This window comes from Neophocaena asiaeorientalis, unplaced genomic scaffold (assembly GCF_003031525.2).
Source record: "Neophocaena asiaeorientalis asiaeorientalis breed wild unplaced genomic scaffold, Neophocaena_asiaeorientalis_V1.1 scaffold478, whole genome shotgun sequence".
Taxonomy (NCBI): Eukaryota; Metazoa; Chordata; class Mammalia; order Artiodactyla; family Phocoenidae; genus Neophocaena; species Neophocaena asiaeorientalis.
In genome coordinates this window covers 2,291,531-2,314,058 of record NW_020173200.1, presented here as the reverse complement: position 1 = coordinate 2,314,058, position 22,528 = coordinate 2,291,531, and the positions used below count along the sequence as shown (strand labels likewise).

Sequence of the window (22,528 nt, the reverse complement as noted above, 5' to 3'; positions counted from 1 at the left end):
AGGTCCCGGCCGGGGGACAAGCACGGGGGCAGGACCATACCTTGTGGAGCGCAAAGGTGCGCACAGTGTAGGTGGCCAGCTCCACTGTGTCCAGCAGGGTCACCTGGATGAGGCCGTAGGTCTCGGTGCCACGGGGTGGCCAGTACTGATCGCACTTCACCTGCAGAGGGACAGCAGGGCAGGGTGTCTGGAGGTACCCAAAGGCTCAGGCGGGCAGAAGCAGGGTGGGAGGTCTAGCCCTCAGCCCCGAGCTCTCAGATCCATTATGCCACCCCTCACCAAACCCTATCATGGTCTCACGATACGCCTCCACCCCTGCCCTCACCAGGGGAACGAGGGACGTAATTGAAAATTGTTTATTCATGACCAGATTTCACCAGGCACATTTTCTGCCAAATCTACCCATAACGTTTATGCACCATTTTCAAGCTCTGTAAATTTTACGTTCCAGTCAACGCTTTGCTGTGCATAAACAGGTAACAGCAGCTCTTTCCACTAATTAACTTAGGAGACGTGTTAATGCCCCAGCTACACTCCAGCATCTGGGGAACATGCGAACATCCCAGAAACATGCCAGCAACTGGGGAGCGTATTAACATTCTTGGAAAATGACAGCATCTGGGGCAACATAACATGCTGGGAACCCACTAGTATATGGGGAACATGCCACATCCCAGGAACGTCCAGCAGCTGGGACACGAAGACACCCCAGGAAAACAACAGCACTTGGCAAGTCCCTTGAGGAGCTTCTTCCCACAGGGATGGGAAAAGGTGTCTGAAGTCACCTGGTGGCTGAGTATCCGCTGCCACCCTCCTCCCCCGCCCTGGGCAGGGCTCTGCACAGCCTTACCCGGGACTTTTCCTCCAGCCGTGTCATCATGACCACAGTGGCTGTACGCTGCTCCCACACCATCCTCCAGAAATCGCCCATGGTCTCAGGCAGCGGGCCCTGCGTGGCAATGTAGGCATTCTGCTTGCGGTAGCCATCGATGTAGTTGGCGTTGATGTAGTCACTCCCCGGGACACCTATGAACAGGCAGGAAGGGACATGGGAGAGCATTATCCTGGGGCCTCCAACCCAGTCCATCCATACCTCCTCGGTGCACCCTGGGACCTGTGGGCCTCTCCTGGAGGATGAAATGTCCCCCAGCGAGGAGGAGATCAAGGGGATGGGAGGGGGCCCCGCCCTCGGCTCACCATCAATGGAGGTAAGGATGACTCGAGAGTGGTCGTAGGCAATGACGTTGGCGTAGCGGTTCTTGGGCTTGTTCACCTCCAGGTTTGAATTCTCCCACGTGAACTGCTGTCCAGGGTCAATTGACTGCAGGGAATGGAGGAGGCAGGTGGAGTGGGGCAAGAGCTGACTACCTAGTGCCTCCAGGGAGACCCAGCCTTCCAGGTGGTGTCCACATCCGGCCTTCACTCCCGGTTCACAGCCAGCCGCTCTACTGCATGGTGCCGGTGAAGGCTGAGCACCAGCTCCCCTGGCCACGGAGCGAAGAGGCTGGCACGGCACCCATCAGCAAGGCAATGGACCGAAGAGTCCTCTAACCGAGGTACCACAAATCCCCTCGCCCAGGAGAGTGGTCCGGGGTGGGGTGGGGGCTAGGGAAGTCCCTCAAGCCCTGAATCCAGCTAATGAATGAGTGCAGAAGCAACGGCGGCCAGCTGCGCACGACCCAGTGCTGCTGGGGCTCTGGCCAATGCTGCACGGCCTCGCCCAGCTCTCCTCTTCCCTCTCTGGCTGTTCCTTCCCATAGGCAGGACGCAGTGCTCCTCCGGAGTTCATTCCTGGGCCCTCTTTGCACTCTCCAGCCCTTCCTGGGTGAGTTCACTTGTTCTCAGGACCTTACGCCCACATGCTGGAGCTGCCGTAACCCCAGCCGGAGCCCGGAGTCTCCCCTGAGCTCCCAGTCTGAATAGCCAGCAGCCCCTTGGACATCCCACCTGGACATCCCACACTCCTTCGGTCTCAACCCTTGCCAAGCTGAGCTCATCAGCTCCCCCTGCAAACCCGGCTCTGCTGCTGGGGCTCCATCTCAGTGAAGGGCACTGCCCTCATTTACCCCAAAGCCCCGGCCACAACCTGCAAGTCGTCCTCAGAACTCCTCTGTGCCCCATCCCATCGCTCCCAGCCCCTCAGCTCTCTCCAACCCGCTGCCAGGGCCTCAGCCAGGCCACCTGTGCTCAGACTTGGCATCTCCCTGCCTCTTCGCTTGGCCCCACTCCGTCCTGCAGCCGGAAAAATCCTTATAAAATGCAGATCTGTGATCAATTCCCTGCTTAATGTCTCCCATGGCTCCTCATCGCCTCAGATGATAATAGTAACAGCTGAGGCTCAGCGAAAACTTACCGTGTGCTTGGCACTGCTCTCAACACTCTGCGTGTATTCCCTCATCTAATCCTCCCACGAAATAGGTTCTATTACCACCCTCCTTTTACAGACGAATACCACCCGAAGTTCTCAGCATAGCACACCGTGTCCTCCAGGTTTTGGCGCCAGCCTGTTACTCTCCACGGGTCAGCGAGCACTGCTTCCGTGAGACCCCAGCACACCCCACCCCTAGCCTGCTTGCTTCGGTGCTGTCGGCCGGCCGACCTTCTCCGCACGTCTGCATGTTTAACCCCAGGGTATGAGGTCACATTCAGTGTCTCTCATCTGTCGGCACTCGTCTCCCCGCCGGCTGAGCTCCCTGTGGGCACTTGCCTCCACACCCCCAAAACCCAGCACAGGCTAAGTGCCTGACGATGCCAGATGAGCGACTGACTGACCGTTAAAGGTAACACAGCTATGGGATCCTGGCTGCAGGAAAGCTCTCGGCAGGCCGGGTGGCCAGAGGAGGCTTCCTGGAGGAGGAGGCTGTGGTGAGGAAAGCGCAGACTGGAGCAGAGAAGAGGCAGAAGGTGCACGGGGGACACCGAGTCTGGACAGTGAGCCGCAGAGCCCCATGGGAGGAAGGGTGGCGTGGGACGTGGGACTGGATGAGTGTGGGCGGGAGACCAGGCCAGGTAAGGAGCTGGAGGCAGGGAGCCCCCCCTTAGCGGCTCTGTCCCCCCCATGGCGGGGCTGTGCAGAGCAGGCCCCCAGTGGGCGCTCTGCAGGGAGAAGTGGCACGCCTCCCTCGCGGCACAGGTGATCATCAGTTCCCCGGCCAAGCTCAATTTCCTCTGTGGAAACCTGGCTCACAGCCCTTGAAGGGGAGCCCTGGTGCCCGCGATAGCAGCCCAGCTGAGGGTGGACATCTGACTGGAGCGGGGCGGGCTCACAGGCAGGGTGGAGCCAGCCCGTCAATCACCCATCCATCCACCCGCCATCCTGTGCCAGCGCTGCGCTTCGGGCGGAGCGGGGGGGTTGGAGGGGCCGAGTGGGGCAGAGGCGGAAGATGCCTTAACAACACCTCCGCCCGTGCTCCTTAGAGGAGGTGGGGCTCTCCTTATCACCTCCTTGACACCCCTTTCACTAGCAAAGCACCTCCCCAGCCCGGCGCCTGGAAGCCCTGACTCTGGGCAGGAGCAGTGCTCTGAAGTCTGAGCCCCCATTAGATAGGGTCCAGGCCAGAGTGAAGGGAGTACCTGGAGGGCCCTGAGCAGGAGGGTTTGTGCAGCCCAAGTGGCAAGATTCAGGCCCCCCAGCTCCCCATCTCTGTGATCTGTACTCTGAGAACACCCGTGAGCACATGCATGTGCAGGGTACAGGCTGACAGACACATTCCACTACTCATCAGCTGTGTGACCTTGGGCAAGTCACTTCCCCTCCTCTAAGCCTCAGCTTCCTCATCTGTAAGATGGGATAACACCAGTATCCGTTTCACAGGGTGTGGGGAGGGCAGGATGGTATGCAAAGTACCTAGCCTAGAGCTGGCCTGCAGGAAGCTCTCCATAAATGCCAGCTGTTATTACTGACCTGGGTGTGTGTGTGTGTGTGTGTGTGTGTAGGAAGCTCTCCATAAATGCCAGCTGTTATTACTGACCTGGGTGTGTGTGTGTGTGTGTGTGTGTGTGTGTGTGTGTGTGTGTGTGTGCAGGAAGCTCTCCATAAATGCCAGCTGTTATTACTGAGCTGGGTGTGTGTGTGTGTGTGTGAGACAGAGAGAGGTAGAGAGAGAGAGAGACCTGTCTGCCTCTGTTAGCATCAGGGCATGTGACTGAGTGTCCTGACCCGGGGATCTGGAAGGGCCTCTGTCAGGCCCAGAACCTGAGACCTGAGGAGTTGAGTTCCCTGCTGGCCACTGCTGACCCCTCCAGTGTGTGTTCTGGAGAAGCCTGGAGCCCGAGGCAGGAAAGGAGCCGGTCTGGGGCCAGGCACATGGTGGGGGATGTGAAGCGGGGGTGAGGGGAGAAGTCTCACCTCGTATTCCTGGGAGAACTTGAGGCCGTCGTTGGCTTTGAGGCGCTCGATGTTGTCCGCCAGGTCGGTGATAGGGATGGGCGGGTGGTCTCGCATACCTGGAAGCAGGGCACACACAGGCAGAGTTAGCGTGAGGCCTGAGAGGGGTGGTGGAGACAGCCCCAATGCATGTATGTGCACATGTGGACACGTGTGACCATGGAGCACTCGTCACTGGTGGCATGGAGACGGCGGCACATGCGGCGACAGGGATGGCGGGGCACACAGTGGCTGGGGGTGGGGGCGGGAGAGGACAGAGGTGGAAGGGTGTGTGGTGTGAGCACGAGTGAGCATGTCCGTGTGACACGGTGCTGAGTGGCGGGTTCTCCACAGGCATGGGAGGCCTCCCCGCTCCCAGGCCGGGGCCGGAAGCCCAGGTGGAAGGCAGTGGACAGGATGGGGCTGGGCTGCTTCAGCCTGCACCCCGCCTGCGGGTCCTGCCTCTGGACAGCGCTCCTGCCCTCACTGGCGCCAGTCACCATGGGAGGCTGGGTGATGTCCCTGTCCCAGCACCCAGCATGTGGATGGAGTGATCATGATGTACATGGCAGAGACGTGGAAGAACTCGGAGGGAGAAGCAAAGGGGAGGAGGGAGATGTGGGGAAAGGGAGGCAGGGAGACAGGAGAGGAGTCGGACTGAGACCGGAGAGGGGTCGGACTGAGACGGGAAAGGGGTCGGACTGAGACCGGAGAGGGGTCGGACTGAGACCGGAGGCGAGAGGCAGAGACAGAGTGGCGGGAAGGAAAACAGGGCGGGAAGAAGGGGGCAAGGTGGGGAGAGAGCGGGATGGACAAAGAAAAGATGGGGCAGTGAGAAGGTAGAGAAAAGAGAGGAAGAACTCAAGGAAGGAGGGCGGCGATGGGTGAGAGAAGTAGAGGAAACACACAGAAGCCAGAGTGGGCCCCAAACACGGGAACGCAGAAAACTAACTTGAGATATTCGGGCAACTGGGGACACTGGAACCTGCAGAGAGAAAGAACAAAAACAGGGGGGCAAGAGAAGGAAACCCGTTAACCTCTGGTTACACTGCTGCTGAACACCGTGTGGGGCGGGGGGCTCGCAGGGGCAGTCCCACCGCAGCCCCCTCTGCCCCCCGAGGAGCAGATGCATCTCCCACCCAGAGCCTGGGCGGTCTCAGGGGCCTCCTTCTATGATGGAAGTCTAGGTCCAAGCCAACCTCGTGCCCTCTGGTATCAAAGTTTGACCCTGACTATTTCCAGATGAACTGGCAAAAGGGAAGTGTGCTTTCAGAGAGAGAGATGAGGCACGTGCGGTGAGAAACAGAAGGGTGAGTCCATACGAGGATGTGCAGATGGGGACGGTATCACTCTCTCAGCTTTTCTGTGCGTTTGAAGCACTTTCAGAAGAAGAGTTAAATTATGAGAGAAAATAATAAACATTTGCTGAACGAAAAAACCGAGAAGGAAACCCTCAGCCGTGGACAGTGCTGCCATCGCCGCCACCCCTTCTGGTCACCGGTTCCCTCCCAGACCACCCCTGTGCACAGACACCTCTCCCCGCCAGCAGTCCTGTTCCCTGATCTCGGCACCTCGGGTGACCCTCACTGTGCCCCTCCCCACGGTCCGCCCGGAGCCACAGCCTCCTGTCCTTTTGGACCCCCATCCCTTTTAACACCACCTCTGACTGCCTGTGCTCCACCCCGCCTCCTCCTCTCAGATCCCTGCCCTTTCCCCCGGGCCCTGCAGCCACAAGGATCCAGACCCCAGCAGGGCCTTCACGCCCACTTGCTCATTCCCCACTCACTGTGCCTCAGCCCACGGAAATGCTCCTGCCCCCAGGACCCGCCCACCACACGCTCTCCAAGGTCCCAACTGCCGAAGCCAAAGGCCTCTGCCTGGGTCCTCCTTGCACAGCCCTCCCCATCTGGCCTCTGGGACACTCCTCTCCCCGAGTTCTCTCTCCCTCTGGCTCCTCCTCCTTGGCTATCCTTCACCCATCCTTCCTCAACATTTCACCTCCTTCCCTGGCTGCCCTTCATCTGCTCTCTTCCCCTGCCCCCTCTTCCTGGGAGAGCCCATCTATTTGCAGGCGTTGACCACTGCGTGCTCCTTGGCATGCCCCACGCCCGTGGTTCCAGCCAGGATGTTGGTGCGGAGGTCTCCCTGGACCCTCCCACCCCAATGCTCAGCCAGCAACCACAGAGGCATCCTGGGACCCCTGCCCCCATTTCCTCACCCCACATGGAATCAAGCCTGAGCCCTGCTGCTTAGGTCTCGCTCATGTCTCCCCACTGCCACCCGCCTCGTCCAGGTCCTCAGCACCTTCTCAACGGCCTGCCTCCCCAAGTTCTCCCCTTCCAATCTGCCTTCCACATGGCAAACAGAGCTATGTTTCTACAGCACAATTCTGACCCTGTTGCTGCCCTGCTGAAAACCTTTAATGCCTCCCTGGAACCCTCAAGACAAAGTCCAAACCCCTTAGCCTGGCGTGCAGGTCCCTCTGTGACGGGACCTCGGCCTAGCCCTCCAGACTCATCTCTGGGCTCTCAACAACCCCAGCTCCAGTGCCGCAGGACACAGTGCCTGAAAGCTGCTTCCCCACATGCTACTGCCATAGAAGCGAGTTCCCTCCGTTCCCTCCCACCCCCTCCCTGCCCGACTAAGGCCCACACGGCTTGGCATCCCTCTCAGAGGAGGCTTCTCTGCCCTCCAGGCCCCGGCTTTGATTCCTTGAAGATCTGATCACATCTGGTTGCAACAGCCTGCTAAGTCAGCCTGGCTCTCTCTCTTTCAGGAAACGTGCCCTTGGAACTCAGTCAGCATGTTGTCAGGGAGCCCAGGCCACAGGATGAGAGCCGAAAACCTCAGGTGAGCTCACAGCTGACTGCAGTGTCAACCATAAGACATGAGAATGAATGAGTCTCCAGAATTCTGGGGTCAGCAGACTTTTCTATAAAAGGCCAGCTAGTAAATATTTTTGGCTTTGTGGACATATGGTGTCTATCACACCTACTTAGCTCTACTTTGTAGTATGAAAACAGCCACAGACAATACATAAATGAATGGGCGTGGCTGCGTTCCAATAAAACTTTATTTGCAGAAACAGATGGTGGGCTGCATCTGGCCTCGGGCCATAGTCTGCTGACCCCTGATCTGAACGATTCTGGCTCCCAGCTTTTGAGTCTTTCGGCCGAGGGCCCAGACATTCTGGAATAGAGACAAGCTGCTCCTGCTACACTCCCGTCTGAATTTCTGAATCAGGAAGACGGTGACAATAGTACATAATTGTTGGGCTTCCCTGGTGGCGCAGTGGTTGAGAGTCCGCCTGCCGATGCAGGGGACACGGGTTCGTGCCCCGGTCCGGGAAGATCCCACATGCCGCGGAGCGGCTGGGCCCGTGAGCCATGGCCGCTGAGCCTGCGCGTCCGGAGCCTGTGCTCCGCAATGGGAGAGGCCACAACGGGGAGGGGCCCGCGAAACGCAAAAAAAAAAAAAAAAAAAAAAAAGTACATAATTGTTTTCAGCCACGAAGTTTTGCGGTAATTTAACACGCGGCAATGAGCAGCTCGTGTACACACAAACCCTGTGTGTCGTAGTTCACTCATTCATTCAGCTGCCTTGCGTTTGTTTCACAGGCGCTCAACAAGAATCCACCGTGTGCACAACCCAAGGGATGGGAGAGGAAGAAGACAGTTCCTGGCTCCACAGAGCTCTGTCACTGAGGCAGTTCCAGCCCAGGGTGGGAGGTGTCACGATGGAAGCAGCATCTGGGAGCCGAGGAACGACCCTGCCCACAGGGAAGAGGTCTGAGCTGTGTCTGCTGGGGCACAGGGAGGGAGTGACAGCTCAGGTAGAAGGGGCAGCCAGAGAGCCCCGTAACAGTGGCGGGGAAGGAAAGGCAGGCACCAGGTCCTGTGCGGGGTCTCTGTACTCGCACAGAATATCTGGGGCCAGCCACCAGAAGGGCCAGATGTGGGCACCCCATCCCGCCACAAGGGTCTGATGGGCCGTTTCCCACTAACAAACCTCTCGTGTGCAGGGACCAGAGCACGGGTGCAGAGGCTGGCCACCCCGGGGCTGGGATGTGGCTCTGTGTGGGTCCTGGGCCCATACTTGGAGGGCGTGACCAAAGACGAGGTCGGGTCTGAGCAGCTAGCTGCCCCCCACCCCCAGAGGCTCCCGGGCCCTGGGGTGCCTGTCCAGCTCTTGATACAGGGGTTCCTCGGTCACTTCATCAAAGTGGATGGGTACAGGGAGAAGGGCAGAAGGGAGGAACAGGAAATGGGGGCCAGGGTGAGGCCAGGGTCCCTCGGTGGAGACCGGCAGGCCTGGGTGGGGCAGGCAGGCAGGCCGAGGGAGCCACCCTACCTGGGGTCTGGTAGTTGAGCCGCCGCATCTCCACGGGGTCGGAGGAGTGGGCCAGCAAGGAGTCCTTCAGCCCAATTGACTGCTCATCCTTGGACGATGGGGAGTGGGTCCTTTTCCTGGAGAGGCAGAAGGGCGGTTGGTGAGAACTGAGGTCCAGGTGGAGAACAGAGATGCATGGCATAGCCTGCCACCACAGAGGCCCTGTGTCCACGGCCCTGCTCCTGCCACCCCAGCCTGGGGTCTCTGAGTGCAGGGGAGCCAGGGCCAGAGCAGCTTCACGTGAGAGGACACAGGGCGGAGGGTGCGGAGACAGCCGGAATAGGGGGTGGACAGAGGGCCAGCCCAGTGAGAAAGGAAGGGGCCGCAGAGGCTGTGGCTCCTTCCCGTAAAGGGCAGGTCACTGCCGGGCAGTAGCTGTTGTCTGCAAGGGCCCCACGGCTGAGGCAACAGGAGCCACCAGGAGGAAACATGCAAACGACACCTAAGATATGCAAACATCACAGAGAGCTGGGCCTCAGCTATCTGGCTCTCGGTACAAGGGTAGAGGTGCAGAGCAGCAGGGGAGGGACAGGGAAGACGTCCCCCTAGCTGGGCAGAGTCCTCCCTTGCTGGCCTCGGCTCCCCGGGCTACAGGGACAGGATGAGAGACAGACTGCAATGTCCAGCTGCTGGCAAGTATCCAGGGGCCGCTTCTGCTCGGTGGCCACAGGTGTGCTTGGGGAAGAAACTTACGCGAGTGTGCATGAGTGTGCAGCACACACTTCCCCGCTGCCCTGCAGCCAGTGCTCTTTGCACACAGGCCACTCTGTCCCCTGCAGCGCTCAGGTAACCTCAGAGACCTGGGAGCCTGGGGGAAGGCTCTGGTGAGCTCAGAGTCTGTGCCTGCAGGGGAAGTGGTGGAGGTCTGTGCTTTGCCTGTGCCCGGAAAAGGGGCATCCCCTGTGCAGAGCACCAGTCGAGAGAGTGACAGAGCCTGTCCCATCGCCTGCCAAGCTGACCAGACAGCCGCAGGCCAGGAGGCTTCTGGCCCAAGCAGCGCCCCTCCCTGCTGGGCCCGCAGTGTGCATGGGGATAAGAAGTGAAGGGGGAAGCGTGTGAAGAGAGAAGGAAGGACTCCTACCTTTCTTGTTTACTAGGTCCCGAAAGACAGGCAAGGACAGAAGAAAGGAACGGTCACTGTTTCCGCCAAGCACTCAGACCCTCTCACGACATGGGGGACACTGCGGACCCATCTATGGCACCCACGTGGCATTCACGGGGAGGGGTTGCCTCTCCTGGCAGACACCAGGACCCAGAGGCAGTGGGGGGAGGATGAATGGGTGTGTGGAACCCTCCTCAGGTTCCCCACCCATGGGTCTCCAGGCCCTGAACCAGGCGAGACTGTCCCTATTCACCCTGGGAGGAAGGAGCTAACTTCAGGAAGGAGGCACCAGGTCCAGGTCAAGGGTCAGGGTCAGGGGCAGGGAGAGATGGGGTACTGGGGACAGGAACTCGTGTGTGAACATGTTCAGACATACGGACCAACAAGCGTTCACGGACAGCCTTGCGCTGGGTGCTGGAAACAGGCCCAGCGCCGTTCCCGTGGAAGAACCACTGGACGACAGCGGGGGACAGTGTGGCGAAGGGGTATAGGAGGGGCCCGGCAGAGCCTCGTGGGCACCAGAGCCTGGAAAGTAGTCTTGAAGGATGAGATGGCAGTTGCCCGGGCAGGGGGAAGGAGAGCGGCAGAGCGGAGGGGCTCAGCCCGGGCTGGCCGGGAGCTGCACTGGTTCAGTGACGATGTCGGGGTGTCGGCAGGGGCCAGACCGACTAGGCATTTGATGGACCTCAGGCTACAGAGATCGGACTATAAAACTCTTTAGTTAAAACTGAGAAGTGTTAAGCTGAGGGTGACAAACTAAATCTTTGGAAACACCTTTCAGGCTGGGAGGAGGATGGAGAGGAAGGGGAGACTCCAAGATCAGGACACTGCAGCTACCCGAGAGAGGACTGAGGCGTGCCGTGCGCACGTGCGTTACCTCGTGGGGAGCCTACGGTGGGGAGCGGGGAGCAGGTCCAGTGATATCCAGGGCAGGACTCACGGGAGACCGGGTGGAGGGAGAGGGAGGAGGGGAGAGGGTGACACTCAGGTTTCCGGTTGGTAACTTGGTAGATGGGCCCGTCCCCTGTGATGGGGACCCTGGGGGAGGGCTGTGGGAAGGGTCAAGACACCCTGAGTCTGGGACAGCTGCAGGTGCTATGGTCACAGCAGGCACTCAATAAACGTCTGCCAAGTGAATGTCCACGGGCACACGGCCCTGGAGCTGGGTCTGGACCTCTCAAGGCCCGAGCAGGAGATCCAGGCAGGGAGTCATCTAGGGATGGTGGCAGAGAGGGTGCTGAAGGGAGGAGACCAGGAGAAGGCCGTGTCTTGAAGCTGAGAGACACACAGGCTCACATTCACTGAAAACACAGAGACGGACACACAGACATGCCCGGGGATGCACGTGAACAAGCCCGCTGTGAAGCTGAGGCTGCTCATCGCACCTGGGCCACACCCATGGGTGTGCACACGCACTGCTTCTGCTCTCCTGGCTTCCCACCGAGCCCAGGGGTGCGCCCTGGGGCGCAGGCCAGTGTGGCTGCCCCAGGCCTGTATGCACCCGGCCAGGGAGCGCCTGAGAGTCCGAGGGCAGGTGGCCGTCCACCAGAGCACTCACCTCTTGAACAGGAGAATGGCGATGACAATGAGAATGATGAGGATGACTGCCAGGACGGGGCCCGTCACCCACAGCATCTCGGGCTCCTCCTGCTGCTGGGCTGGTGTCACCTGGACCACGATCTCGTCGGAGTAGGGGCTGGAGGCATAGCGCTTCTGTGGCCCAGTGGAGGAACAGCACAGGTGGTGAGCCCGGGTGAGATCTCCCACCCTCTGCCCCGCCAACCTGGAGAATGGGCTCTGGGCCTGGTCTCCCAGAACTAAGAGGCTGACCTGGGCCTGGTCAGCTGACTGGGTCCCTAGGGCTAGGTTGGGTCTGGCGTTCTGGGTCTTAGGGGTTAGGGCCTTGAGACCCCAGTGCAGGCATGGGGCCCCTGGGGTGTTTGAGACTGGCCTGGGGTGTGTGTGGTCAGGGCTTGGGCCTTAGGCAGACCTGGTCCACGGGTTCCTTCAGGGAGGCAAGCACAAAGCACTGGTAGCTCAGGTCTGGAGACAGCGGCCGGTTGTAGAAGCCCCGGTAGCTCTTCTTGTCCCCCAGGGTGAAAGTCTCAGGGAGCACGTCCACCTGAGCGGCCACGTATGGCTTCAGCCGCTCTGCCTGCCGCCGCTGCCGCAGCTCCCCACCGCCCTGCTCGATGGCCTCCAGAAGCTGACAGAGCAGAGGACGGGAGTCACGCAGGGGCCTTGGAGCACATGCTCCTGGGCCCGGGGCCTGGGACATACGCCCCCTGGGATGAGGTTAGGCTCACCTTCCACGTAAGGGGCTCAAGGACTCAGAGTCCTCGGAGAATCATGCTGAATGCCAGACAAGGCAATGCCCCTCCTCCTAGCCAGCCTGATAAGAAGGGGCCCTCTGGGTAACCTGCCCCAGCCTAACCTGAGAGGGCTGGCTGCACACCACTGCGAGAAGAGGACGGCAGATTCCAAACATGCTGGGGCTCCACTCTAGCCCCTCTGCGGCCTCCAGACCCTGCGGACCCCGACGCCTACAGGGCCCAGGATTCTCTAGATCTGAGAGATGTCTCTGCCACTTCCCACCCCAGGGGATCCTCCTCAAACCCCTTTGGGGGAAGTCTCTGTAAGCCCTCCAGGAGTTCTCTGAAAGCGCCCAGCTCAGCATCTGTCTCCCTAGAGATGAGGGCAGGCTGCCAATCAGAGACTTGCTGCAGGGGCTCCCGTGGGGGGGGGGGGGGGGGGGGCGTGGTCCCTGGGGCCACAGCCAATAACCTCAATGGGACTGTCATCAGTGCTACCCTTTCTGGTCCCCAGGCACCTCGTCCAGCTCCAGCTCCTCGGGCGTGCTCCATCGTGGTGCCAGCACACTCCCTCCTACACGGTCAATGGGCACCACCATGATGTAGAACCACCTGGGCGGGCAGAGGGGGGAATCGGGACCGTCATCGCCTGCGCTCGCATGGCCAGCCCTGCCCTCCCCCCGAGGCCTCATCCGCACACCTGACGAGCGAGGGGTCCTGCACGTGGGGCATGGAGAGAGTGAAGCGGCCGTCCGCTGTGTAGGCAGAGGCAGGCAGCGGCTTGTGCGGCAGGAGGTCGGGGGCTGTGCGAATGGACACGAGGTGCTGCAGGCCCCCCGCACTGCTGCCACGGTTCGTCAGCACGAACGAGTACTCTGTGTTCGGCTGCAGGTCTGCAACCAGCTTGCGCATCGAGTGCCCATCCACCTCCACGCTCTGCCCGTTGTACAGAATCTGCGCGGGACGGGGGCAGGCGGCACGTCTGAGTGAGGCTTCCCATCACGGGCCTGCGGGGCAGAGCACGCACCCACGCCCCACCGGGATCCGGCATGACAAACACACGCGCAGAGGCCGGGACTGCAACGAGGGACTGCAGCAGTGTGTGTGTGCCAGGTGCGGCTGACTTCACCCACCTTGAAGGGTACAGCTGACTTGTAGGAGTCAGGGACCTCCCAGCTGAGCAGCACAGATGTCTTCATTGCAGCCTCCACACGGAAGTTCTTGGCAAACACTGTTGGGATATAAGGAGGGAGTCAGCTCTGGCTGTGTAGCTGGGGTGGATGGACCTCAAGATTTCCTGGCCAGGAAGAGACACCGCGCGGGGGCCCAGGGGGTTAGGAAAGGCTGCAGAGGACCAGGCACCCCCCACTCCCGCCAGCTTCAACCGCACACAGTTCAGCTCCCAGCCCCGGCTCTTCCTCGCAGTGAGTACCGAGCGGGGCAGACGCCACAGGACCCGTGGGCAGGATCTCCAGAAGTGCTTGGGTGAAGCTGGAGCTTACAGACACCAGGTCAGTGACCACAGGTCAGTGGGACTCAGTCAGAAGCACAAGGCCGCACACCAGAGCACAGTGGGCTGTGGTCACTAGAGGTCAGGGGGTCATGGCCCCAGGAGATTAGTGTTGCATACCCAAGAGTGGTGATGCAGTCAAAAGATATCAGTGGGTCAAGGTCACGAGAGACTGGAGAGTCACGCAGCAGAGGTCAGTAGGTCAAGGACAGCAGAGGTCAGGGGTCACACACCGAGAACGTGGCACCCCTTCACTAGAGGTTAGTGGTCATGGACATGAGAGACTGGAGTGTCACACACCAGAGGTTGGTGGATCACAGTTGCCAGAGGTCAGTGGGTCAAGGAGAGCAGAGGTCCCCAGGCGCAGCCACGTGCGCGCAGCACACACCTTGCTCCACGGGCATGGTCCGGGACTGGATGCTGGGGCTGAGCGGGCCGGCGCCTTTGCTGGTGCGTGCACGGACCTTGACGTCGTAAGTGGTGTCTGGCTTGAGGCCGGAGAGCGTCAGGTGGGTGTCGGCAGTGATGTTGTGCAGCTCCTGCTGGCTGTTGATGTCACGGTACACCACGGTATAGTTGGTGATGCGCCCGTTCCTCTCCGCCAGCACCGGGGGCTCCCAGGTCAGTTCCGTGGTAGATGTGGTCAGCCCTACCACGCGCAGGTTTTGGGGGAAACCGCTGGGAGCATCCTCGGGGGTCGTGATCTCCTTCTCGAACTCCTCGCCTGGGCCGGCCCGGTTCTTGGCAGCAAGCCGGAAGATGTAGGTGGCCCCTCTGTGCAGGCCAGTGACCGTAAAGTGCTGGTCGTCCTTGCCAAAATCGATGGTGTTGGGCCGCGCCTCGTCGGCCCGGTGGTACTGCAGCCGGTAGCCCAGCAGCTCCCCAGGCAGCTCCTTGGGTGGGTGCCACTGGAGCAGCGCGGTGTTCATGGCCGTGGTGCTGACCATCATGGTGGGCCGGCCTGGGACTGAACAACCACGCACTGGGCTCTGGCCCTGCCCCCCCCTTGGCCCCCCCTCAGCTCCGTCCCCGACCCCTCACTCACCTGCTCCCGTGGTCGTGACAATTTTGGGCTTGCTGCGGGCACCGTCCCCCTTGGTGGTGTAGGCGGCGACGGTAATGGAGTAGGTGGTCTCCGGGGTCAGGCCGCTGATGGTGGTTTCCTAAGGCAGGAGGAAGGGCCCATTCCCATCACGGGAGAGCAAGGAGGGACCAGAGCAGGCCAGCCACCTCAGGACGTTAGCCGGCGGGGCCCCCCAGGGCACACAGGGCCAGAGGTCCCCGGAGAGGGGGCTGTGAGCTGCTGGACTCTGCAGAAGGCAGGACAGGCAGGTGGATGTGTGCCCAGGAGGACCCAGCCCATGCCGGGAGCACCAAGCCTAAGGCAGACAGTCCGCTCATTCTTCCTTTCAGACAAGAACAAAGTACCACACTGTTCCTTCGCTCCATTGTACCATGAATGACACCTCGTGAGGTCTGGGCGCGTGTGCTGCACAGAGCACACAGCCGCGCATGCACAGAGCACCTTGCGTGGCTCTCGGCACACACATGCATGCAGCCTACAGCTCCTCCTGCACCAGCAGGCGGAGGGCCACCTGTAGATACTAACGCGTGTGCACGCACACCACAGAGCGAGGTGGAGGGGTGGGCCGGGGTGCCACCCTGCAGGACCAAGTCGGGACCCCTCCTGTTCCCCTCTAGGCACTGGCTCTGTGAGCACCTTACGCCCTGCAATGCTTCCTGAGCCAGGGAGGGGAGACGAGGAGGACAGAGAAAGGCCTTGGCAGGCCTTGCCCACACGCCCATCTCCAGCCAAGGCATCATTTCTGGACATGCCGAGAAACACCACGGGAGGCCAAGCCACACCACACAGAGGGAAAAGTGGGGAAAAGGGAGGGGAGCACCACGCAGTGGGAACAGAGCTGTCACCACCAACCCTGGTGTCCCTCCAGCTCTGAGCCTCGGGTGGGGCCACCGCAGCTGCCACCAACCTCTCGCAGGTCCCCTCCTGCCCTGGCTGGAGGGTCTCCCAGGGCTGGGGCTCCGGAAGACACCGATGCTGGAACCCAGCCCCCAGACTCCCTTCCCAGCCTGGGCCTGGAGCAGGTGATTTTTCACTCCGGGGATCAATAAGGCCTAACGATCGGGATCGGATTTAACTCCATCTCCATCTGGCTAGAGCAGGGGCCAGGCCCTGGTCGATCTTGAACACAGGCCTGAAATTGCCGCTCGACAGGTGAGAAGTAAGGATTAGAGGATATGCCAATCACTGCTCAGCTCGGGGCTCGTGCCTAAGCGCCAGTTTTCTCTGGACGTGGCTGGTGCCCTGTGGAGCTCGGCGGCTCAGGCTGGGAGGAAAGGCGGGGGAGGGGGAGTGTCCCACGAGCCCAGCCTGACCCAGGTCTTGCCCGCGCTCGCACACCTCTTACTTACATAGTCCTCGGACTCCTCTGGCCGCCACTGACCGCGGGAGAGGGAGAGAAAGGGAGACAGGATGTGAAGGACTCTGGCTCTGATGGGGCCTGGCCAGGGAGGGCAGATGGCGGGCACGGGCCTCTGAAGTGCCCTGGGGGGTGGCAACCCAGGACCACTCCCCATTCAAGGATCCCAGCCCCTGCCCCACGAGCCCAAATGTGTGTGGGCCCAACTGTGGGCACCAGGGCTGAGGAGGTGAGACCTGGAGAGCGGAGGGCCAGAGCGAGAGGGCTCCCTGACACTGAGGGGTCGTAGGGCGCCACCTGGAGGTACTTCGAGGGAAAGGCTGCCAGACTTGAGGGGTGGGCTCCACAGCTCAGGCAGAGGGGAGAGAAGACGCCGAGGGCAGTGCATCTGTTTTGCCGGGGCCAGTCCTGGCCTAGGCTTGCCAACCTGGCATGATTATTCACAATGTCTCCTCTCACTCTCAAAAGTATCCCAGTTGGGAAGACAGATTACCAGTGGCCCTAGGCAAGGAGGGTTGCCCTAGGAACAGCAGGAGCTATACCGTGGCTGGAAGGGGCCCAGGCAGGATGGCCAGCAAGATGGTAAGGGCCGTGAGTGCCAAGCTCAGAGCCTGGACCCTGCCCCACAGGCAAAGGGGAAGCCCTCAGACCCCTGTTCCTTCCTGGGATGCTTGAAAATCAAGGTAGGAAGGCATATTTCTGGGCTGGCACTGCTGCTCATTCTTGGTACATTCTTCTTCAGGCCATGGTGCATGTAGGTTTACTAGCTGGACAGGTAGAGGGAGGGAGGTTCTGTGGCACTGGAGGGCTGGCGGCTGGCAGCTGTCCAGCACAGCACAGGGAGATGGTCCATGCCATCCCCAGGATAGACGTGCCATGGGGTCATCCGGCCCAGCGACCCTCGCAGTGCTGGTCTGGTCTCTGTCCAATGGCCCCAGTGCCTCTGTTCTGGGAAGCTCTCTTGTAAAGTCCTTGCGAGCAGTGTGGGACAAGTATGGGAGGAGGCCATCAACTGTCCCTCCTGGCCACGGCCACTTTCTAGGGTGTGGCTGGGCCCAGCGCTGCTCTAGGTTCCTTGCCTGGGGTATCCTGCCATGTCCAAGCCAGGCCTGGGAATGGAGGTGCTCACGAGGAGGAGAGTGAGAGAGAAGAACGGAAAGACAGAGGCTGAAGCAAAACAGAGGGAGAGAGGATGGAAGGGATTAGAGGACAGGAAAGAGAAGAGAACGAGACAGACAAAAACACTCTCAGGGAGAGGGAGAGAGAGAAACAGAGAGAGGAAGGAAAAACAGACCATGGGAAAGGGACAAAATGAATGGATAAAGAAGATGTGGTACATACTTACACACACTACCAAATGTAAAACAGATAGCTAATGGGAAGCAGCCGCATAGCACAGGGAGATCAGCTCGGTGCTTTGTGTCCACCTAGAGGGGTGGGATAGGGAGGGTGAGAGGGAGGCTCAAGAGGGAGGGGATATGGAGATATCTGTACGCATATGGCTGACTCACTCTGTTGTACAACAGAAACTAACACAGCGTTGTGAAGCAACTAAACTCCAATAAAGTTGTATTAAAATAAAAAAGGAGACGGGAGGTGGAGTCAGAGACCTGGAAAAACAGACAAGCTTGAGATGGAGACACACATGACAGGAGACAGGTCTGGCCACACAGCGGTGGAGGCACGCCCCCCACGGTTCTTTCAGAACTGACAGGGCCTGGACTGAGCAGATGGTGCTGTGGGGAAGGACAGGCCGTGGTGTCCTTGACCAGGTGCTCGGGGGACAGCTGGGCCCTGTGGCCAGGCTGGGGACCGGGCCCCATCTGCTCTTCTCCTAGCTTGGAGCAGAACAGTCCACTCCCGGCGGAGCTGCAAGGGCAGGCCCTCCGCCTTCACTCGGCTTCCCTAGAGCCTGGGCTCGTGTTTACCTCCTGTCACAGGTTGTTTGTGGCCAAGAGGACAGTGTCCCTCATCCTATGGCCCAGCTCCCTCCAAACCACTTAGGACCAGAAGGGGGCACCCGAAGTGAAGTGGCTTCTTTGGAACCCCACTGGCTGCAGCTGTGCTGCTGGCCCCCTGGGGCAGGAGGGGCCAGAAGGAGCTCATTCCCAGGATGTTTCTGGGTGGGTGTGTCTGCTGAGACTCCAGGAAGAGCCCTCAGCCTGCCCCAGGAATGCAGGAGGGTCCAAGAGCCCACTTCCTCCACCCCATTCCCTCAGCACCAGGCAGGCCAGAGGAGGAAGAGGGCACCCTCTGGGCAGTGGGCTGAGTCCAGCCGGAGAGACAAAGGCCCTCGTCTGCCTGTGGGTAAGTTCACCTCTAAGCGCAGCATGTAGAACACAGGATACGTGCTTGCACCTATCCTGGACAGGCGGGGGAATCGGGCTCTACCCCGCCACGGCCCCGATTCTGGATGGAAAGCCCTTGAGCACAGACACACCAGGTATTGTGAATCTTCGGCAGAATATTTTGGGTGGTAACTCGTGGTAGCCATTACAGCCCTTTCCCAGGAATCCTGAGACCAGGCTTCTTATCTGAGCTCAGCCACCCCTTACTGGGAAATTCAGGCCCCCTCGCCTAACCTCCCAGTACCCCAGGTTTTCCATCTGGGTAGCCAACCAGTGCTGAGAATAGCCCAGGGACTTCACCCCAAGCTCACGGGCAAAATCCTCCTCCTCTGAGGACAAAGGGCACAGAGTGAGGTGTGCCACTGGGCGCAGGCCCAGCCCTCGAGAGCAAACATCAGGGGCTGTGCCATCCCCCTGCGTACCAGCCACAGAGCAACACCCCAGCCCGGCCATTCACAGAACTCTGCAATGCCACGGGCCAAGTCGGGGGAGATGACCGCCCGGCTGGGGGAGGAGGGCTGCCGAGGAGGAAAGTACATCTCGACAGCCCAGCCCGACGGCGAATGCACTTTCCGAAAACCACGAAGGAGGGCTGGAGGGGGCTGAGGCCTGGGTCTGTGCAGACAGTCCTCCTCACTGCTAGTGCTGGTGGCTGAGCCACAGCGGTGGCTGCCAGGCTGGGACTGTCACCAGGGCAGATGGGGCTGGCCGAGCCCGGACTGGCACAGCTCAGGCAGACCTAAGACAAGAGGAGGGAGTGTTCCGGGCACCTGGCCCTAACCTCCTGGTCTCAGCGCTTTCCTAGCCCGATAACAGCAGGGTGTCTTGGTGTCACAGTCCCTCTGAGGGCAGGTAGGGGAGGGGAGCAAACCTGGGTTCCAAAGAGCGAGTGGAATATTCTGGTCTCGCCCACCCGCCCACCTCCCGGTGTCACACCTGGGCCTCGGCCAGCATGACGTCCTGGATGATGGGTGGGCCGCGGGGCTCGCCATCCTCTAGCCGCACATAGGTGACCTGGTAGCCGCGGATCTGACCGTGCTGCTTGCTGGGGACGGGCAGCTTCCAGGAGACGCGCACGGCTGTGGAGTTCAGCGGCTCCACCTCCACCTTCCGTGGCGGCCCGCTGGGCACTGGGGACCAGGTGGAGAAGGAAGTTAGGTACGTGGTATGGATCCGGGCACAGCATGCTCCAGGGCCTTGCCTTCGCACCCCACTGCCCCAGGAAAGGCCCTGATGCGGTTTCCTTAGACTGTCTGCCCTGGAGAGGAACGTGGAGGGCTCCCTCTGCCTGGCATGGGGAAGAGCCCGGGACCCTGCGACCCCTCTGGCCCAGGGCTGCCTCACTTGGTGGGGAGGGCAGAGGTGGGGAACAGGTGGAGGCGGGGCACCAGGCCTTCGACCACCCCAAGTCAGCACAACCTGGACTATCTCCTGGGCCCCACATCACGCCAATGTCTAGAGAGGCAGAGCCTCAGTGACTCTCCTGAGTGATTCTACTAGCCTCCCCAGTCCTCCTCCTTTCAAATCTTGGGTGGGCTGCCTCTTCGGCCTTAGCCTTTTAAGGCTCCAGCTGCCTTGAGGAAGCCCCGCAGCTGGGATTTGGGCACAGGTTGTCCCACAAGCTACACCTCCCTAGCTGGGGCCATTGAGCCTGCACTGGGAAGACAGCAAGTCCTTCTGGGCTTCCGGGAGGCCAAGGCCCTGGGAGCCCGGCGCGGGGGTCCAGCGGCACGGCGGCCCCCGCCCCCGCCTGCCCTCGGCACTGCCTACCGTCCTCGTCGGTGCGCACCAGCACCGGGCTGCTCTCGGGGCCGGGGCCCACATCCGTGTGCGCCCGCACCCACACCCGGTACTCCGTCCACTTCTCCAGGCCCACCAGGTCCCAGCTGGAGTGCTCGCGGCCGATGCCGCCCACCACGTGCCGCTCGCGGTCCTCGCCGTCCACCGCCTCGTAGGCCACCGAGTACTGGGTGATGACGCCGTTGCGGCTGTCGGCTGGCGGTGGGACCCAACTTACCCGGACCGTGGTGGAGCCCACGCTCACGCACGTCACCTTCTGGGGAGGGGCGGAGGGGGCTGGGGAAGACAAATGGGGGGAAGCAGGCAGATGGAGGGTGGGGGTCAGAGACATGGTGACCAGTCACAGAGGACGGGAAACTCACCCAGGCAGGCTACTCCCCAGGTGCGTCATGGCTATCCCAGGGCCCCTCCAGGCAGGCTACCACCGCCACTGCCACCAGACAGCCCGGCTCCCTCTGGACCATAGGCTCTTCTCTCTCTCTCTCTCTCTCTCTCTCTCTCTCACACACACACACACACACACAAACACACACACACACACAGCTCTAACACAGCACCTCACACACATACACTGTCTCACACACAACGCACAGGGCATCAGACACACACAAGCACGGGGCCACGCCACCCTCACTCCTGGTCACACCCACAACCACACACGGAGACCCTCCCCAGCTGCTGTGCTCACAGCTCTCGCTCTTCCCGGGACAAGTGACCTGATGGCTCTTCTGGTGCGAGGCTGCCTCGACAGGGTGTCTGCGGCTGAGCCACAGGAAACCACAGAGACTGGAGGCCCCCAGGCAGTTTGAAGGGAAAGTGCCCATTGGAGGGGCTCTCACTCATCAGGCTCCTTGCGTGTCAGGAGGTGGGTCTGTGCCCTCCTCGTTCCCAGTGATGTTTCCGGCTCCTATGCCCACTGAGGACTCTGCTGCCATCACCCGGGCTTTCTCATCTCGAGTTCTGCCACCGCCTCCTGCTCAGGTGACTCCAGCAGCCCCTCGATCCACTGGCTCCCAAGCCCCTCATCTTCAGAGCTTTCTCCTCCCCTGCGCTGCTGTGGTCCTGCCCCAGATGCGGCCACTCTCTCTAAAACTGTGGCCTCCGATACCCCCTCGCAGGCCCTCACCTCTTGGCCCAGCTCAGCTGCTCAGGGCCCCCAGCACTGCACCTGCTCTTCCCCCCCGGGGACCTCATCCATTGACCTACCTCCTTACTGCCCTCGATACTCAGCTTAGAACCTCACCACTCTTACCAACACCCCAAATTCCCCTCTCTGAGCTCCTGCCCAGCCCGTCCCAAGCTCTGAATGAACCCACCCCCCATCTCCTCCAAGGTGGCATGGGGGTGGGTAGAAAAAGCCACCAAGGCAGGTTGGCACTCTGTGAGCACCCCATGGCCTCCCCCGGGCCGTCCATGCTGCTGGCCGGTCTCTGCTCTCTGCCCGGCTCCCTCTGCCACTTAATACAAAGTACCTTCCACCTCCTCCACGCTCCTCAAACCTCCAGCTCCTGTCGCCTCCCTTCGTCTCAGCAAGTGACCCCATCTCCTACTTTGCAGAGAAAACCTTAGCCTCCCAACAGCAGCTCCTCCGTCTCTTGCTACCAAACCCACCAGCCTGCATCGGCTCCGAGTCTCCCCTTCCCTCCCCTGGGAAGGGAGAGGGGTGCCCTCCCGTCCAAGGCCAATCTCTCCCATCGCCCGTGCTCTGCCCTCTTCCCCACCCCGAGCCTCCAACTGTCTCTCTCTTTTCCATATTTCTTACTTCTCCTCGTTGACACATTCCCAAGAGCATTTAAATACGCTCAAGATTTCCCCATCTTAAAAGACGCATCCCATCCTCAGCCCCAGAGCTTCCCCCCACTGACTGCACCGGCCACAGTGTTCCCTCCCCCCAGCTAAGCTCTCTGTCTCTACTTCCTCAGCCCTCATACACGCTTTGTGGAACTCCAGTCAGCTTCGGCCCCTCATGCCAGGTCCACCCTCCACACTCCTAGACCTAGAGGACACGCCTGCGTCCCTCTGGCCCTGATCGCTCAGCAGCAGCATCTGGTCTCCTTCTTGGAAACCCTCTTCTTCCAGCCTCCAAGACCCCCCTCTCCTGGATTTCCTCCCACCTCTGGTCCTCCTTCCCACAGTTCCCCTCCAGCCCCGGGCCAGGACTCCAGCAGCCTGCCAAGCATCAGCACCTGGAGGGCACACAGCAGCCTGAGCTTGGGGGGCTTAGAACCAGGTGCGCCCCTCGCACCTGCTTCTGTCCCGT

At 60.8% G+C, this 22,528-nt stretch overlaps 1 protein-coding gene across 2 annotated transcripts in view; it reads right to left on the bottom strand.

Moving 5' to 3' along the window:
- Window positions 1-22,528, bottom strand: part of PTPRF (protein tyrosine phosphatase receptor type F) — a 93,080-nt gene that overhangs the window by 3,687 nt on the left and 66,865 nt on the right. For both annotated transcript variants that reach the window (XM_024744740.1, XM_024744741.1), the window contains exons 12-26: window positions 20,239-20,544; window positions 19,405-19,598; window positions 16,113-16,139; window positions 14,725-14,842; window positions 14,068-14,646; window positions 13,303-13,400; window positions 12,870-13,123; window positions 12,688-12,781; window positions 11,848-12,063; window positions 11,416-11,570; window positions 8,717-8,832; window positions 4,349-4,446; window positions 1,198-1,321; window positions 851-1,026; window positions 41-160 (exon numbers count right to left, since the gene is read on the bottom strand). In XM_024744740.1, coding sequence (XP_024600508.1) covers window positions 41-160; window positions 851-1,026; window positions 1,198-1,321; window positions 4,349-4,446; window positions 8,717-8,832; window positions 11,416-11,570; window positions 11,848-12,063; window positions 12,688-12,781; window positions 12,870-13,123; window positions 13,303-13,400; window positions 14,068-14,646; window positions 14,725-14,842; window positions 16,113-16,139; window positions 19,405-19,598; window positions 20,239-20,544 — 2,675 coding nt within the window. The remainder of the gene's footprint in view (window positions 1-40; window positions 161-850; window positions 1,027-1,197; window positions 1,322-4,348; window positions 4,447-8,716; window positions 8,833-11,415; window positions 11,571-11,847; window positions 12,064-12,687; window positions 12,782-12,869; window positions 13,124-13,302; window positions 13,401-14,067; window positions 14,647-14,724; window positions 14,843-16,112; window positions 16,140-19,404; window positions 19,599-20,238; window positions 20,545-22,528) is intronic.